Source organism: Armigeres subalbatus, chromosome 1 (genome assembly GCF_024139115.2).
Source record: "Armigeres subalbatus isolate Guangzhou_Male chromosome 1, GZ_Asu_2, whole genome shotgun sequence".
NCBI classification, from domain to species: Eukaryota; Metazoa; Arthropoda; class Insecta; order Diptera; family Culicidae; genus Armigeres; species Armigeres subalbatus.
The window spans coordinates 154,427,064-154,445,315 of record NC_085139.1 but is presented as its reverse complement, the minus strand read 5'-3'; the positions used below and the strand labels follow the sequence as shown (position 1 = coordinate 154,445,315).

The 18,252-nt window shown below is 41.5% G+C and overlaps 1 protein-coding gene and 1 pseudogene across 10 annotated transcripts in view; one reads left to right on the top strand and one right to left on the bottom strand.

Annotated features, from left to right (window-relative positions):
- Window positions 1-3,560: 3,560 nt before the first annotated feature.
- Window positions 3,561-18,252, bottom strand: part of LOC134205326 (ceramide kinase) — a 55,786-nt gene continuing 41,094 nt past the window's right edge. For 8 of the 10 annotated variants that reach the window (XM_062680486.1, XM_062680482.1, XM_062680484.1 and 5 more), the window contains 7 exons: window positions 14,952-15,200; window positions 14,623-14,835; window positions 14,229-14,504; window positions 13,326-13,730; window positions 12,874-13,256; window positions 4,480-4,751; window positions 3,561-4,405 (listed from right to left, as the gene is read on the bottom strand). In XM_062680486.1, coding sequence (XP_062536470.1) covers window positions 4,297-4,405; window positions 4,480-4,751; window positions 12,874-13,256; window positions 13,326-13,730; window positions 14,229-14,504; window positions 14,623-14,835; window positions 14,952-15,200 — 1,907 coding nt within the window. In that variant the 3' untranslated portion in view covers window positions 3,561-4,296. Of the gene's footprint in view, window positions 4,406-4,479; window positions 4,852-12,873; window positions 13,257-13,325; window positions 13,731-14,228; window positions 14,505-14,622; window positions 14,836-14,951; window positions 15,201-18,252 lie in introns of those variants that run through there. The other 2 variants (XM_062680490.1, XM_062680492.1) reach the window with 2 other exon arrangements.
- LOC134205327 (uncharacterized) lies at window positions 16,000-17,295 on the top strand (annotated as a pseudogene).

Genomic DNA, 18,252 nt, shown 5'->3' with positions numbered 1-18,252 from the left:
AGCAGAACAAAGGGAACCGAAGCGACAATCTGTATATAGTAACTAAAATATCTTTCATTCAAACCCCTAATGGGAGGAGGTGCTAACCAAATAAAAGCGAAAAAACTAATACGAAACCGATTCAGATCATTTCAATAAAGAATCATCAACTCGATTGATAAAAAAAATCATTGTTCATTGAAACTAGTATATTCGAATGATTCATTCATGCCTGGCCTAGCTACGTTGACGTCAACTTTCCAACGGGTACTGTGCTCCTACACTACTAAAAATCCACACATATTTATTGGCAAAAATCCATAGATTTAACTTATGATGTATATCAGCGCACACATAACCATTCTTCATGTGAACTACTATAATAAAATATATATCCAAATAAACTTTATGTGTGGTCTCGAATTAGCAATTATTTAATTTATGTGTGGTTCTATATCGATTATATTAGGGTGGAGCTATTGCAAACATTTATAACGGCCACACTAGGTTGGTTCAAAAAATCAATTTTGCTCCACAGTGCTTATCTGATTATTTACCATGTTCTGAGTGTCCTCTGAAAATTTGAGCTCATTTGGATTAAAACTGATTTAGCACAAGCCGTTTCAAGTTTGCATGCAAATTAGTATGGGGAAATTTATTTTTTTCATTATACTGTTAATGACGTTCCCCTATTAAGCGCAGGTTAAAAGAAAACCTACATAGCTAAAAAGAATACTCAACAGCTTTCGCCCAACGAAAATCGCATGTTGATTAATCGCCCCAATAATTAGTAATCGATTTTAAGACAGGTTGCGAATTTTTAGTCATGATCTTTAAATTTCTTTGAGGGCATCACTGGAATGTGCAGTGCAACATAGTAGCTTGAATTTGTATGTGCTATCCTTCGCGCCACGAGCAGCAATGTTGCCTGTTGATGAGTTATGCAGAGGCGACTCGTCCATACGTTCTACCTGTTCATGGAACAGGTAACCATTTGTAGGTCAGAAGTAGGAAATTAATGTCTTGACTCTTGGTAATTAATTATTAGGGCAAATAATTTACTCAGTAAATTTTTTAAACAAAGTTTCACGTAATATTTCCAATGATTTTAACATCTAAACATCTAAAGAAACAAAATATTTCGTAGGCAGATCAAGTTAACGCCACATGCTTGGCGTACAGTCAATTTGCAGCTAAATGTGTGTTTCCCCGACACACCACACCCCATCACAAAGAAAGCTTTTGCCAGTCGTACGATCCATAATGAAGAACCAACAGCAGCGCTGCCAAAAGACAAATTTTATGTTTTGCGCCATGACAAATGATTTGAAATAATTTCCTCCTTGGTATGCTCACTCGTTCTCCGCGCGCAAAGAACCAGCGTGAGCGTTGCCAGCTTTCTCCGTTTCCTCACATCATACTCTTTCGCATGGGAAGCAAGCACGTTTAGATGCAAGTTCTGCTATGCGCGCAGCAGGAGTCGAACCCGTTCGACGCGCTGCGAGAACAATCAACGACGCGACGCACCTTCGGTTAGACTCGATCGTAGTGTCGACTGTGCTGTGCTTTGCCGAAAGGCGCACCGCGTACGCTTTCGTTCATACTTCGATGATTAGAAAAAGTTTTTCTTTTTTTTCTCCTGATGAATATGCAATTGCATTAATGCATCAAGAACAATATTAAATTAATGTTTGCGTTTTCAAAAGAGACATTAAATAATGGTTTTTAAAGAATACTTAAAATCAATCAACATAGAGAAAAAGGTATAGTTTTCACTAAATTTGAAGAATTAAATAACTGGAACACATTTCAGCTTCTAAATTTGACTAATTGGTCGTCACAATCTGGGGTCGCATCAAACAATAATTGTATAATTATATACTAATTATATACTATAATTATTATACTAATAATGATTAATAACATTTTTTTTATAGCAACAAAATATGTGAGAGTTTAAATATTAGCGGCGATGGGACCCGTGTACCCCGAATTGTGGAATGAGCCGATTTGAAAGATCTCTATTCTGAGCAATATCCAGTTATTGCCAACTGTTACCAAGTTAGATTTAAGACGATTTGCGAGAGTTTAAAATTTTAAGTGCATCTAAATTTAAAACATTTTTGTAACAAAAGAGATAAATAAGCTATTTATTGTTTTGTAAATCCTTTCTATTTAAATTGTTTTTTTTTCTAATATTTGGTTAAGTTGTTCAAGAAAAGGTTGTAATATTAGATTAAATGCACAACTTTCATTCGAAACCACTCAGCTTGATGAATATTTTTTATCAGCATGGTAGAACAGGTGTAGCAAAAGTCCACGAGACGCCCCTGGAGTTATGCAATTAGCTCCAGAAAACCATGGTATAGATTAAATTCGATTACTAATTATTGGAACGATTAATTAAGATGCGGTTTTCACTGAGTGAAAGCTGTTGAGCATTCCTTTTAGCTATGTAGGTTTTCTTTTAACCTGCGCTTAAGGTCACTCCTGACAGAATCCAAGTTTCAAAGTGCTTGCGTTTTCAGGGGCACACCACTCGATACGGAGGCGGCGGACAACTGTCATTATTGTTGATTCAGCTTTGCTGCGTCGCAGCATGCGTGAAAAAACAAAAATGACAGTTGTGCGTTGCTTCCGTATCGAGTGGTGTGCCCCCGAAAACGCGAGCACTTTGAAACTTGGATTCTGTCAGGAGTGACCTTAATGGGGGAACGTCATTAACAGTATAATGAAAAAATAAATTTCCCCATACTAATTTGCATGCAAGCTTGAAACGGCTTGTGCTAAATCAGTTTTAATCCAAATGAGCTCAAATTTTCAGAGGACACTCAGAACATGGTAAATAATCAGTTAAGCACTGTGGAGCAAAATCGATTTTTTGAACCACCCTAGGTCACACATATATCTTATATAGATATTTTTGGCAGTGTAGAGCTTTAACAATTTTAGTTCTTACTCTAGTTTAATATAATAGTATGAGATTGCGACGGTAACTCGTCAGAAAGCATAAAATAAAAAAGCTCAAGAGGCTCGGGTCCCACTGACAGGTGGCGCATCGGTCACACGGAGGTCGAGATTTGAAATAATTCGTCCTGTGAGAAGTATACTGTTACAAGCAGTCGCGGCCACTTTGAGAGAGCCTTGCCTCTAATAATATTTATTCATCGTAAAATGTTCTGTTCAATTGATCTTTAACATATTAACTGCCTTTGTTGCAATTTTAAGCTCAGGTGATAAAGAGGTGGCCGGAGGTGGATAAAGAGGTGGTGATCCAGTGTAATACTCTCCTCGGCTATGAGTAGACCAAACATAACCAATCATCCACGCAGGCAACGGTAACCCATCACCAGCCAGGAGGTCTACCCAGAAACGAAACATGGATTAGGTTCATGGAAGCATATTCTTCAGTATAAAATTAAAGAAGTCGACCAAAATCTAACGTAACTAAAGGTTGGGCGATAAATGGCAACCATCCAGGATGGTGATCCTCTAAGTTGGACTCTTCCATCACCTAAAGTACGCATTGTTTCGAGGAAGACAAACAAATTTCTAAGAAATTGTGATATATAAAAAACAACTTTTCTCGTAGAAACAATTTAATTTATTTATTAAACATTCAGTACGTAAACTACATCATAAAACTATATCCCTAGAATTTACAATCTAACCATTTGATTAACAAGTACGACTCATTGAGTACAATTACTAGTTCGTACAACTACTTCAACTGTTCAGCCCATCATATTAGTTATGTATATTTAAAGACATTTCTTTGTCGTTTCCCAACGCCCCAATTGAATTCCTCGAATTTTCAATAAGCATCCTTAAACAAAATATACTATCATCACAAGTATCTTGAATGGAAAGCAAAAATGCTATTCTTCTAATACCTAAATGGTAATGTAGGACACGATACCTTTGTAGGAAAAGGTAAGCCTATCAGCAGTTGTAAATGTTCAATACAGTTGAATTTACCATATTGGAATGTCATAAGAGCATTAAATATTGGAATTCATCTCGAATGATGATGTTATTGTAGAATACCAATTCAAATACTTAATTATTACACACCCTAAAACATGTTTGAATTGAGAGTAGTACTTTGAATGTTCCGCTGTTTTAAAAAATACTTTTGTCCAGGCATACGACGACGCTAACATAAAAAGTCTAATAAGTTAAGTTTTTCTTTTCTAATACCAATCACAGGCAGGGTTTGTTTAAAGTGTAACCTCAAAAGAGCAGGAAATCATCTTAAAATTATTAGAGCACATTTTGTCTTGCATCACGTGTGACTTAGGGTTAGTTAGTTAGGGATTATTTACAAACTCCGCAGCAGTTCAATACGCCTGGGTCATTTTTCTTACAACTACTATCACTGCAACTGATACCTCGTCGGAACACGTTAATTAGCTGGCAATTGCACCTGAAAGATAGAACAGCATCATCCGGTTTATTCAATTTATAGAATAATTAAAAAATATATATAACAAGACTCACTCTACTGTTATATTCGTATCCATCAGGATCTCCCCATCACAGTTCCACTTGGACAGTAGCTTATTGTTCTCGTCCGAGCTGCCGGTCGACGCCGTTGAGTCCACAATGTCGTTCGTTGAGTCTGTGCTAGTCGTCGCCGTTGTACCGGTTCGGTCCAACTCATCAGCAATCGCCGCACCGTTATCGTGACCGTGACCTTGGCGTGCAGTCACGACGCGTCCATTGAAGCTGAATTTCTTCGTCCGGTAAATCTCCACAAATGGTAAATCGCTCTGTTTTCAGCGGAACCACCCGGCAGCCGCATAGCAGTACGATGTAGTAGGAAGAGGCGACAACGAAAAATCAGACGCGTTACGCTTTATCAAAGGTAGACTGTGAATGTGTGATTAGCATGAAGAATACCGGTCTTGTGTCGGAAACGTGCAAAGCATTGATGACAAGAGAATGGAATTTTCATATTGGTATGCGAATCCGATACATAAATTATTGAGTGTATTCCTACATTTTTGGCTTTTAGTGCCGAACAGACATGTGTTCACTCCAAATATTATCTACAGATAGGTGACTTTTAACGCGGTTTGTTTTCGGTGGATGGTTATGACCACAGGATTTATTGAAGCATTGAGTTGACCACATGGAAAAATCCACAAAAAAATCAAGCCTATCGGAAAAATTGTGAGCATTAATGTATACCCAGAAATTGACAATATCGTTATCGATCTGCGTAGAATGCGACGAAGTGTATATCACATCCCAAATTTTGCGAAATTATGAATATCTCTTGGGTATATATGACTTGATTATATGTATATGGGTGCCCAATCAAATTTCATTAGTCTTGCTTTATTTTTATTCTATATGGAACCCAGTACAATAATTGTTTAAGTACATGAAAATTTAGAAAAAGAAATGTAAAATTGCTGAACCGTTTTTTCCTATCTTTCATGATCGCTAGAAAAGCATCGTTGTCGCTCGGATGATTAATCTGTGTTTTTAGAGGATTCCGTTTCAGTCAAACCAGATTGTGGATTGAGACTTTTGTCATCAGCTACTAAAACTTGTTCTCTTATATGATGTTCTGGTTTTCAAACTCAAAGCCCCCATATTAACTGTAGCAAAAACAAAAGAATTAAAGTAAATTTTTGGATTGTTTGAATAAATTATTATAATTCTTCTTCTAACGTGGCACTAGTGACTGAATCCTAATCCTACCCAAACTTCATCTGCCCTACAAGTCGATTCTATATCTATATTGGCATAACCTCAAACCTCCTTCCCCATGGTGCAAGCGGGCATGCTACGACCTACAACAGCTAACGAAAACTCATTGGAAAATTAGTAGGCGGGGCTTTCTAGGATGTGGTGGGGTTAGACAGTGGGCTCTGTTGATTTTTTATAAAAAGCTGCATGTACACACGTAAGCAAGCCCTAATCTAGCGAACATATGCCATTCGATGCGCTTCAGCCCAGTCCGTGCAAGCGTCTGTTCTGGCATCCAGCGGCTGAAAAATAAATGCTATGCCCCGTAAGCTATATCTGAGATGGCAGCCCCATCACTGTGGATAGAAACCTTAAGCTTAGGCCAACAAACTAAACTGTTCACAAATCGTAACAAACTGTTTGAGCAATCGACAGAAAAAAGATCGGTAACAGCTTTACCGACAACGACTCATGACAAGGGACACGAATTGACACATGTAATTTACATTAAATGATAATTACAATTCCCGGTTTTTATAGGAACGCGTTGGAGGGCAGCAAAAATTGCAGTCCATTGTGATAAAAGATATTTTAGTTACTAGATAAAGATTGTCGCTGTCGTCGCTGTCCGGAACATCTTTTGCTGGCGAGGATAGGGGAGCTAAATGTCAAAGAAGAAAAATCCATACGATTTGACAGGTATGTACCACACATGTTTCGGACAGCAGAACAAAGGGAACAGAAGCGACAATCTTTATCTAGTAACTAAAATATCTTTTATTGTGATCTCCAACGAACAAGAATTCCGCAAGCGGCTAGCTTCTTCACGCAGCACGAAAGCAGAGCATGGAATGAATTTGGCAGTGCAGTAAGCAGCAGTTGTTCCGGTTCCTCAAAAGAGGCCAAAATGTAACATATCTGCATACAGAGAATCAAGTAAAAATCTCCATCAACAGCTTGAACCTGATCTGAACGTCAAATCACTTCTTTTTCTTCTTCTTCTTCTTTTTCCTCTTCTTCTTCTTTTTCCTCTTCTTCTTCTTCTTCTTCTTCTTTTTCCTCTTCCTATTCTTCTTCTTCTTCTTCTTCTTCTGCTTCTTCTTCTTCTTCTTCTTGACATTACATGACCCAATGTGACATTGCCGCCCCACACCTTAGTGTTCATTAACACGTACGTCCCCAACCCTCATTTTACGACAAAACTCAAAACTCAAAACAACACAGCTCAGCCAACTTCTAACGGATTTTCAAGCAATCTTCTGGAACCGATCACAAAATTCCTATAGTTTTAGGAACCGAGGTCAATTTTTGTGCAATGGTCATGGTTCCGGATATATTCCGGGGAGTACTGGGGTTACCTCCCTCCCGGAAAAAATGGTCATGTGCAGATCGGCTTCGAAATCCATCTTGCGACATGTCAAACTTCATGATTTTGCAAAACAAGTACACTGGAGTACATTTCGGCAATTTTCGATCGAATTAGCCACCCACCGGGTGCTTCCAGGGCCTGGTTCCCTTGGGGAAGTGGCCAATTTTCGTCCAATCTTGGAACCCATCTTGCGACATGTCTAACTTCGTGATTTGGCAAAACAAGTACACTGGAGTACATTTCGGCGACTTTCGGTCGAATTGGCCACCCTCCGGGTGTTTCCAGGGCCTGGTTCCCTTGGGGAAGTGGCCAATATCCGTCTACATAAGTGCCCCTGGGAAATTCTTCCAGATACTCCTCCCGGATTTCGTCTGGAAGTTCCTTTAGGAATTCCTCCAGGAATTCCTCCGGAAGTTCCTCCAGGAATTCCTCCGGAAGTTCCTCCAGGAATTCCTCCGGAAGTTCCTCCAGGAATTCTTCCGGAAGTTCCTCCAGGAATTCCTCCGGAAATTCCTCCAGGAATTCCTCCGGAAGTTCCTCCAGGAATTCCTCCGGAAGTTCCTCCAGGAATTCCTCCGGAAGTTCCTCCAGGAATTCCCCCGGAAGTTCTTTCAGAAATTCCTCCAGAAGTTCTTCAAGAAATTCCTCCGAAAGTTCCTCCAGGAATTCCTCCGGAAGTTCCTCCGGGAATTCCTTCCGAAGTTCCTCCAGGAGTTCCTCCGGAAGTTCTTCCAAGAAGTTCCTCCAGTTATTTCTCCGGAAGTTTCTCCAGGAATTCCTCCGGAAGTTCCTCCAGGAATTCCTCCGAAAGTTCCTCCAGTAATTCCTCTAGAAGTTCCTACATTTATTCTTCCGGAAGTTCCCCCAGTAATTCTTCTGGCAGCTCCTCCAGTACTTCCTCCGGAAGTTTTTCTAGTAATTCCTCCGATTTTTTGGCGCTTGAAGTGGTTCACGCCGATCCGCGCCACCGCTGATCACTAATGGCGTGACGCCGCCGTCGCTGCCTGAAAATGCTCTATCACGCCACCGCCGGTAAAATATCAATTAGCGCACAGGTCTACCTGGAAGTACCCGGAAGGTGGCCAATTCGATCGAAAATCACCGAAATGGACTTCAGTATACTTGTTTTGCAAAATCATGAAGTTTGACATGTCGCAAGTTGGGTTCCAAGATTAAACGGATATTGGCCACTTCCCCAAGGGAACCAGGCCCTGGAAGCACCCGGAGGGTCGCCAATTTGATCGAATGTCGCCGAAGTGTACTCCAGTGTACTTGTTTTGCAAAATCATGAAGTTTGACATGTCGCAAGATGGGTTCCAAGATTGGACGGATATTGGCCACTTTCCCAAGGGAACCAGGCACTGGAAGCACCCGGAGGGTGGCCAATTCGATCGAAAGTCGCCGAAATGTACTCCAGTGTACTTGTTTTGCAAAATCATGAAGTTTGACATGTCGCAAGATGGGTTCCAAGATTGGACGAATATTGGCCACTTCCCCAAGGGAACAAGGCCCTGGCAGTACCCGGAGGGTGGCCAATTCGATCGAAAATCGCCGAAATGTACTTCAGTATACTTGTTTTGCAAAATCATGAAGTTTGACATACCGCAAGATAGGTTCCAAGATTGAACGAATATTGGCCACTTCCCCAAGGGAACCAGGTCCTGGAAGTACCCGGAGGGTGGCCAATTTGATCGAATGTCGCCGAAATGTACTCCAGTGTACTTGTTTTGCAAAATCATGAAGTTTGACATGTCGCAAGATGGGTTCCAAGATTGGACGGATATTGGCCACTTCCCCAAGGGAACCATGCCCTGGAAGCACCCGGTGGGTGGCCAATTCGACCGAAAGTCGTTGAAATGTACTCCAGTGTACTTGTTTTGCAAAATCATGAAGTTTGACATGTCGCACGATGGATTTCGAAGTCGATCTGACCATTTGTGACCATTTTTTCCGGGAGGGAGGTAACCCCAGTACTCCCCGGAATATCTCCGCAACCATGGCCATATCAAAAAAAATTAACCTCGGTTCCTAAAACTAGAGGAATTTTGTGATCGATTCTAGAAGATTGCTTGAAAATCCGTTAGAAATTGGCTGAGCAGCGTTGTTTTGAATTTCGAGTTTTGTCGTAAAATGGGGGTTGGGGACGTACGTGTTAAGCACTTCCACAGTTATCAACTGCGAGGATTCTAAGCCAAGGTACCATTTATGCATTCGTATATCATATAGCTAACACGATGATATAATCGGGACAATTTCCAATCCGAAAAATGCCTTGTCCGGCACCGGGGATCAAACCCAGCCACCGTCAGCATGATTTTGCTTTATAGCCGCGCGTGTTACCGCTAGGCTAAGGAGGATGCTGCGAAATATTATTTTGTGAAGACCATCAAATCGTAGGACGAATAATGGACTGGCAAGCGCAACAACTGGCTTGTCACGAAATTTGGAATCGATTAGCCTGAAAAAAAAGGACGTCCATATGGCATAACGACATTTGGCATAACGAGTTGAGTATCTAACAGTCATTTGACATAAAAACCAGTTGGCATAATGTATTGGGTACCTCGAGGGATTTGGTATAACGACCATTTTGCATAATCTTTGAAAATATGTGTCAAATACGTTGAGCACGTGCAGTAGCAGCAGGGCAGCAGGGACTATGTTCAAGGGCTTGACGATCCCTCCCCATGCCATCTGCGAGTTGTGGCGCCTGCCTAGGATGTGGTGGGGTTTGACAGTGGGCCCTGTTAAACCTCTATAAAAAGCTGCATGTATCCGCAAGTAGGCTCCGCTAAAGCGACCGTGTGCCACTCAAAGCGCACAAGCCCAAGTCCTGGTGTTAGGTGGGACGCTAAACAGCCCTGACACGACGGCCCTCCGACGAGACAGGAGGTTTGCGCAGGCCCAATAAGCCGCCTTTAAAAACAACTATTACGAACGACATAGAAGATAATACGGCGTGAAGCACTGGCTAGAGCGCTGCACTGGGTGATTACCAAGGTTTGGGAGGATGAGGTTCTGCCGCAGGAGTGGATGGAAGGTGTCGTGTGTCCCATCTACAAAAAGGGCGATAAGCTGGATTGTAGCAACTACCGCGCAATCACATTACTGAACGCCGCCTACAAGGTACTCTCCCAAATGTTATGCCGTCGACTAACACCAATTGCAAGAGAGTTCGTGGGGCAGTACCAGGCGGGATTTATGGGTGAACGCTCTACCACAGACCAGGTGTTCGCCATACGTCAGGTATTGCAGAAATGCCGCGAATACAACGTGCCCACACATCATTTATTTATGGCAACTAATGCACGAAAACGGATTTCCGGATAAACTGATACGGTTGATCAAGGCGACGATGGATCGGGTGATGTGCGTAGTTCGAGTTTCAGGGGCATTCTCGAGTCCCTTCGAAACCCGTAGAGGGTTACGGCAAGGTGATGGTCTTTCGTGTCTGCTATTCAACATCGCTTTGGAGGGAGTAATACGAAGGGCAGGGATTGACACGAGGGGTACAATTTTCACGAAGTACTTACTTACTTATGGATCCTGTACACCTCCGGTGGTGCAAAGGGCCGACTTGAAAGATCTCCATCCTGAGCGATGCCCGGCTATCGCTTTAACCTGTTGCCAGGTTAGATTTCGGTCGACTTCTTTTATTTCTTTATTGAGGCTTCGCCGCCATGAGCCTCTGGGTCTGCCTCTGCTGCGATGTCCCGCTGGGTTCCAGTCTAATGCTTGCTTACAGATTTCGTTTCCGCCCCTACGTAGAGTGTGGCCGACCCAGCCCCACTTCCGATCCCGAATTTCTGTTGCTATCGGCCTCTGGTGACAACGACGATGGAGCTCGTTGTTTGAGATCCAGTTGTGAGGCCACCAGGCCCGAATTATATACCGCAGGCATCTGTTAATGAACACCTGCAGCCGTTGAGTGTTCTCCACTGATACACACCATGTTTCGCTAGCGTATAACAGCACAGATTTCACGTTTGAGTTGAAAATTCGTATTTTGGTGCGTTCACTTATCTGCCTGTTTTTCCAGATATTTCTTAAACTCGCAAAGGCAGCCCTTGCTTTCTTGATCCGTGCGCCTATGTCGTTCTTGGTACCGCCGTCTGACGCCATTTGGCTACCAAGATATTGGAAGCTTTCAACATTCTCCACTGGTTGCCCGGCTACTGTGAAACTGGAAGGAGTCACCGTGTTTACATCCAACGATTTGGTTTTGTTGACGTTGATGACTAAACCTGCCGAGGAGGAGCGATCGGCAAGGTCGTTGAGCTTACTCTGCATATCAGAGCGCCGTTGCGCGAGTAGTGCAACGTCATCCGCCAATTCGAAGTCGTTTAGGTGCTCCATGGTTATAGGCTGCCATAACAGCCCGCGGTTTGGTTCACGGTCAATCGCATCTACCAGAATCTCATCGATTACGATTTTCACGAAGTCCGTCCAGTTATTTGGTTTCGCCGACGACATTGATATCATGGCACGTAACTTTGAGAGGATGGAGGAAGTCTACATCAGACTGAAAAGCGAAGCTAAACGGATTGGACTAGTCATCAACACGTCGAAGACGAAGTACATGATATGAAGAGGCTCAAGAGAGGTCAATGTAAGCCACCCACCACGAGTTTCTATCGGTGGTGACGAAATCGAGGTGGTTGAAGAATTCGTGTACTTGGGCTCACTGGTGACCGCCGATAACGATACCAGCAGAGAAATTCGGAGACGCATAGTGGCTGGAAATCGTACGTACTTTGGACTCCGCAAGACGCTTCGATCGAATAGAGTTCGCCACCGTACCAAACTGACTATCTACAAAACGCTTATAAGACCGGTAGTTCTCTACGAACACGAGACCTGGACGATGCTCGTGGAGGACCAACACGCACTGGGAGTTTTCGAAAGGAAAGTGTTGCGTACCATCTATGGTGGGGTGCAGATGGCGGACGGTACGTGGAGGAGGCGGATGAACCACGAATTGCATCAGCTGTTGGGAGAACCATCCATCGTTCACACCGCGAAAATCGGAAGACTGCGGTGGGCCGGGCACGTAGCCAGAATGTCGGACAGTAATCCGGTGAAAATGGTTCTCGGCAACGATCCGACGGGAACAAGAAGGCGAGGTGCACCGCGGGCAAGGTGGATCGATCAGATGGAGGACGACTTGCGGACCCTCCGCAGACTGCGTGGTTGGCGAAGTGCAGCCATGGACCGAGCTGAATGGAGAAGTCTTTTATGTGCAGCACAGGCCACTCCGGCCTTAGTCTGATGATAAATATAAATAACGTGCAGTATTCCTTCTTCAAAAGTTTGCATTCGCCCGAAATAAGTCGAAGCGTATGTGATTTCTTTTCTATGCGTACGTTAGAAATAGGGTAAATGAACAGGTGATTCCATCTTTGAAAGCACACATTAATTAACATTAACGCAATTGAAATAATTCTAATGAGTAGTTCATTCCTCCATTTGAAGCAAGCATTTGCCAATCAAATTAATAAAAGTAAATGAATGCTTTTGAAAAAATGACCTGCAGAATGTATCAAATAGATGCCTAGAAGCTCAGCGTAAGGAATTCAAAAGTACCTACTTATCTTTAGCAAAAATTGTAAAATGTAATGATAGTCGTACAGGAGATGAAAACGACCGGACACCAATCATAAAGAATAGCTACGGAGATCAAACTTGTGAGCTATTGTTTAAAACGGAAAACCCGTGACCGATTGATTGTACAACACAATCTATGAAGCTATCATTACTTATTAGAATTGTTAGATTTAGTCAGAAACAGTGTTCTGAGTTTCAAATCGGTTTCCCAAAAAACTTACGATCTTTTTCCGTTTCGATGACATCGCCAGCAGCAGCCTTACATTATTGAAAAACGAAGTATGCCGTACCAAAATCAGGTCAATATAGCCATCGCCCAGGTGGCTGTATGGATTAAAACCCTGTGGACTGCGAGAGCATGCACAGGAAATATTAGCACCATTCACCATCAGGAACTTTCCACTGATGGTAACTGTTTCGGTTTCACAGTCTATAGGATTTGCAATTTTAGCGGAAGAAGCTTGGCAACGTTGGCAATTTTCCAAGCACAGAACGCCGTCATGCGGACTATTCCGATCAACACGCACGTTATCGATCATATCCATTTCCAGGTGGATGGTGATGTCTCCGCTATAGCCACGATTGCGTAAGAATTTTTTAAATCCTGTAAATCAATGAGCAGAAGAAAACAAGTTACAACGATTTCTATACGAATGCTTCGAATTGAACTCACCTGAGTAGTCGTATCGTTTAGGTCCCATCCATCGATAATTTTCACTGTCAAACGTCACGTCGCCAAGGAATCCGTATGATAGTACACTGGCATAGAGTTTGAGCAATTGAGGTCGCGTTCTAGCATGACCAGCGGTAGAACTGTCGAAAGTATTATTGTCTGATATTTTCAAATCATTGGCAGGTTGCACTTGACTAGAACCTCCACTGCCGCTATCAGCGCAATTTCGGTACACACTGGAAATGTCAAGGCCATTTGTTTGACCAAGAATTATGTGGATGATGGAGGTTTTAATGTCAGTGGTACCATTTAAGCAGTAAGCTACCGTATCAGTGCTACCAGCTGGAATAATCCCGATTGGGATGCTTGGTTTGGGTAAGTATGGTGGTTGGTTAATGTCCATTCCTGGAATGAAGTTAGATTATTGAATATAAGGAGAGTTAATGAGTGAACAACAAATTATGAATCGAAGCGATATGCAATTTTTTTTACAGCAGTTGTAAGTGATTTATGGTTAAGGAAACAAACAAAAAATGACCCTTAACTGGAATGTACCTAAACTTTGGGCTATTTGCCCCTACTTGCATGTTTTTTCCTTGTTGGATATTTTAATCACTGCACCCTTTTGTTAGATCTATTGTATTATACTTGTATGTTAGTGTTACTGTGTTTTCGTATACATCTACCACCCACGTTTCCATTGTATGTTTTTCGTGACTTTGAATTTCAATATATTTTAATTTCTATATTTCAACTAGAGCCTGGATACCAGGCCAGCAATGTCGCGTATGACATTGAAAATTTTTGTTTTTAATAATGAGAATTTGCTATGAAAAGCGATAATGGATTACATACGGCACAAGTATGCCGACGAGGGAAGTTGATGAAATGACTTATACTCACCCTTGTCAATCATCGTCCGATAGACCAGTCCGTTGAAAAGCTCAGCGAATGTCCCATCGCCACCGCAGCATACCACGCCGTCATAGTTGTTTAGATTGATCGTTTGCGAGGTCATAATGTCATAGATTTGCTGCGCCCGTTGCGTTATTATCAAATTGATATCAACATGGGCCAATTTGAACAACGGTTTGGCATACTTTTCGAAAAGGGAAAATGCCTTTTGTTTGCCACCGTAAGGATTGAGAAACAGTAATATATTTTTCGGTCGGTTTTGCTCTAAAAAATAAATAAGGAAAAACGAGAACAAAACATCATAAATAATTCATACGTTCTTACGAGTTTATTATTGCCCCGATATCTCAAACCGGCTTATCGGTTTAGAGTGCAAACTCACCTCTGATATCTTCTGATAAACGATTGTACCAAAGCTTGGTAACTCTGTGTTCGTTTTTGTACAGAACCAGCTGTTGGACTCTCCATTTGCATGTACTGGGCGACACTAGCCTGGCATAATGGATTATTAGGTAGTTGCCGTGGGATTGACTACTTCCACTCAGGATGTCTTCCCCACTGGTGACGTCGCTGTGCAACAAATCGTACGAGTTTACTGTAGCAAAAATAAGACAACGGAAAGCAAATGTGTTTTTCAAAATGCGAAACAAAACATTCAACGCTATTATAGCTATAGCTATTTAAAGATGGAACTAATCAACTAATCATCACCTCTAGTGCTAACGTTAGTAGTGGTTGTTACGGTGTTTATAGTAGCATTCGTTGATATCGATGCTGATGTTGGGAGCACCGGGAGCCGATCATAATCCATATCTTCATTCATGGGGGCATGAGTACTTGAGGTTGTTCCATACGTGGTAGTGACAGCATGGGGGACATTTTTCACAGATGATCGTCCGCTGGCCGTCGTTGATAGCGTAACTGATACGATATCACAGACGGGGGCCGACGTTTTTCCTGCTAGTAAATATAATGAAAAAAAAAACAAGATATTTTATCAGATGCAGATTACCGGTAGGTTAGGTATTATCGTGTTTGGGATCTGTAAGCCATAGTACGAGTTATTATTATCCTTCACGCAGAAAAATATGACATAATTGAATTGAAAATATCATGTAGTAGAATCTACAATCATCGTATTTTTTAAATTAAACGACATTATTTTATTATTTCAATAAATTCGTATTTTTAAAACAAAAAAATTTCCAGTTGAAAACGATTTTGCTGTATCGATAATATTTCAATTTTCTACATGCATTGATTCAACTCTGCAAATTTGTAGAAACAACAAAAAAATATGTTTAACTAAAAAATAATTGAGTTTTTGTTTCGGTGTGTATAGTTTCAACAGCCGCCATTTTAAGTTTTTCAAACAATGTCTGCGGAAGCAAAATTGGAGCTGGAAATTGTAAGCATCGACGAAGAAACCGTAAAATTCGTCGAGCTGCTCGAGAATTTTGGTTTATCAGTTGATACTATTAACGTAATTTTGGGTAAGTTGAATAGAACATGAAAGTTTGAAAATTTCACTTCGACGATTTGTTTTCACAGCAAATGGATACACAGCCGAAACGCTCAAGATCGTCGAGCGGAAAGAAGTGGAGGAGCTTATTCCTCAACCTTTCCTAGCGGAGAGGACCAAGTTTATTCACGCTCTTAACGGGTGGCGAAAGCAGCAGGTACATATATTAAATTTGTTATTTGTTATTTAATTATCGTATGCAAATGTTAAAGTACAGGAAATTATTTTTCTAATTTTATGTTTTTGCAGAATCTCCCACTGCTATCAGGAGTCAGTAACGAAGCAGAAAAGATTCCTGAACCTGTAAAAGATATAACGCGGGAGAAGTGTACTGCCACGTATTTGATTACGTCTTCAGCAAAAGGTCGGGCGATTCTCGGAAAGTATGCTGTGAATCCGTTTCTATCTAGAACCGACAAGAAAGCCATCACACAGATCGTAGTGGACGAGTTTAAGGATCGCTTCTCAAAGTTGTCCTCATCTGAATTGGAGCAAAGGGCCGCAGAGTTGACAAAACTATTTCCCAGTGAGCCAAAGGTAAGAATAATGTTGATATTTGCTTTGAAAGGGGGTTGAAACAACTTTGCAACTCAACAGGATATTTGGTATCAATCACCATGGGGAACTGACAGCACAGGCCGTAAGATCAAGCTAAGGAAACAAGCAAAAGGAAAACTGTACGACCGCAACATCAATTACAAGCTGACCTCCACAGATGAATCACACCTACCGACCGCGTCTGAATCCGGAGCATCCCATTCGGCAGCTGGGATAAGTGACGAACAAAGTATTTAATTATATATTGTTTAAAAGTAACCTGTTTTACAATTTTTTATTTTACGTTTTAGTTGCGGAGTACCAGCTGGTCATAAAGTGGATTATTCACAATCAAGATGAGTGGGAAGAGCTCAAGGCTAAGTGGAAACAAACTTCAAAATTAAGAATCTACGAACTATCAAAGAACAGCCACAAAAGCACCGCCTCGGTCATATCGGATTATCCAGTTCTGCGTAACCACAAAGCATACCAACTTGTCCAAATCGACTTCCAGCAATGATATCCAGAGAAAGAGAAATTACTTTACGATCGTTGGGACCAATTCCTGTCGGGCGTTTTTCCTATTTTGGAGGTTGAAATAACTGATGCTGAAGGCAAGACTTTGCTCAATCTACTGAGAGATCAAGAAATAATGAATGGTATAATATAATCATTTATTAACACAATTTGAAACATAATCAAATATTCCCTTCTCTAGATGGCCGAGGTCTCATAACAGTTATGCTGCTAGCCCACATGTTACCATGTCCTGTGCTGACAACATCCCAAAAGCGACGCTGGAAGCCATCAACCGTGGAGTCGCGAGACAGCGTGATCGTTGTGATTAAAAGCTTAACTGACCTTCAGACGACCTTGGCTAAATACTTCAACTCATGTCGTGAAAAGGAATTAGAAACAACACCATTCATCGTAGTTCATGGAAGCGACCCGAAACGTCCCGAAGGGTTCTCGGTTTGGAACAACGTAGTTTCATAGAAGCTACCAAACCTACAGAAAGCTTTCGACGTTTGCATCAAGCTATATAAATCTTACGACATCGAATTTCCTCGGCAATCTTCGCAGATATGGAACTTGCTGGCCACGTACCTCTACGGTTTTGAAGCTCCGCCTGGTCAAACTGTCGTTGGTGCCCTCTGCTCTTCCATTCGTAACAATACAACGACAAAATGATTCGTTGTGTTGCACCACGATGCAAATGGACAAACAACTCGTTACATCGGTTACATGATCACCTAAACAAATACCACGGAAATCTTCAAGTCTACGAATGCAATATTGGTGATTGTACCAGAAAATACAATGTAAAATATTCATTTTATCGCCACCTGAAAACACATTTTAATGAACCACCAAAAGCAGAAACAGTCCTAAACATCGAAAAATCCAGTAACAGTTCAAACGGTTTCGCTACAGCATATGCCGAAAATACACCTGATGATGTACATGAACAAACTGAGAATGCTTTCCTTTGTAATGAGCCTGCTGCAAGTAGTAATGTAAACCTAGAACCTCAACAAGACGCGCTATGCACTTCAAAATTGAATTCATTAATACAAGAAATAGAACTCCTTTCTCTAGATTTTGGCTTAAAATACTTAAACGCCAATACAATTCCACGAAAAGTTGTTTTCGATATTCAAAAAGATGTTAGATTGAAAATAATAGAGCCGTTTTCAGAGGCAATTAACATGATGGGTTTTCACGGCATGATAACAGATGAAGGGAAACAAATTTTAAGCCAAATGCTCTCGGCAGCAAATTTCGTAGAAACAGAATATAAGTATCTCAACAGATTGAAAGAGCTTGATCTGTATGTTGACCCGAAAGAATTTGTTATAAGCGACGAGCTTCTTCCTGGTGTCGTACACAATGAGCAGATGATGGATAACGACCCAGTGACAGGTAGAGTAATAATTAATAATTAGTTGTCCA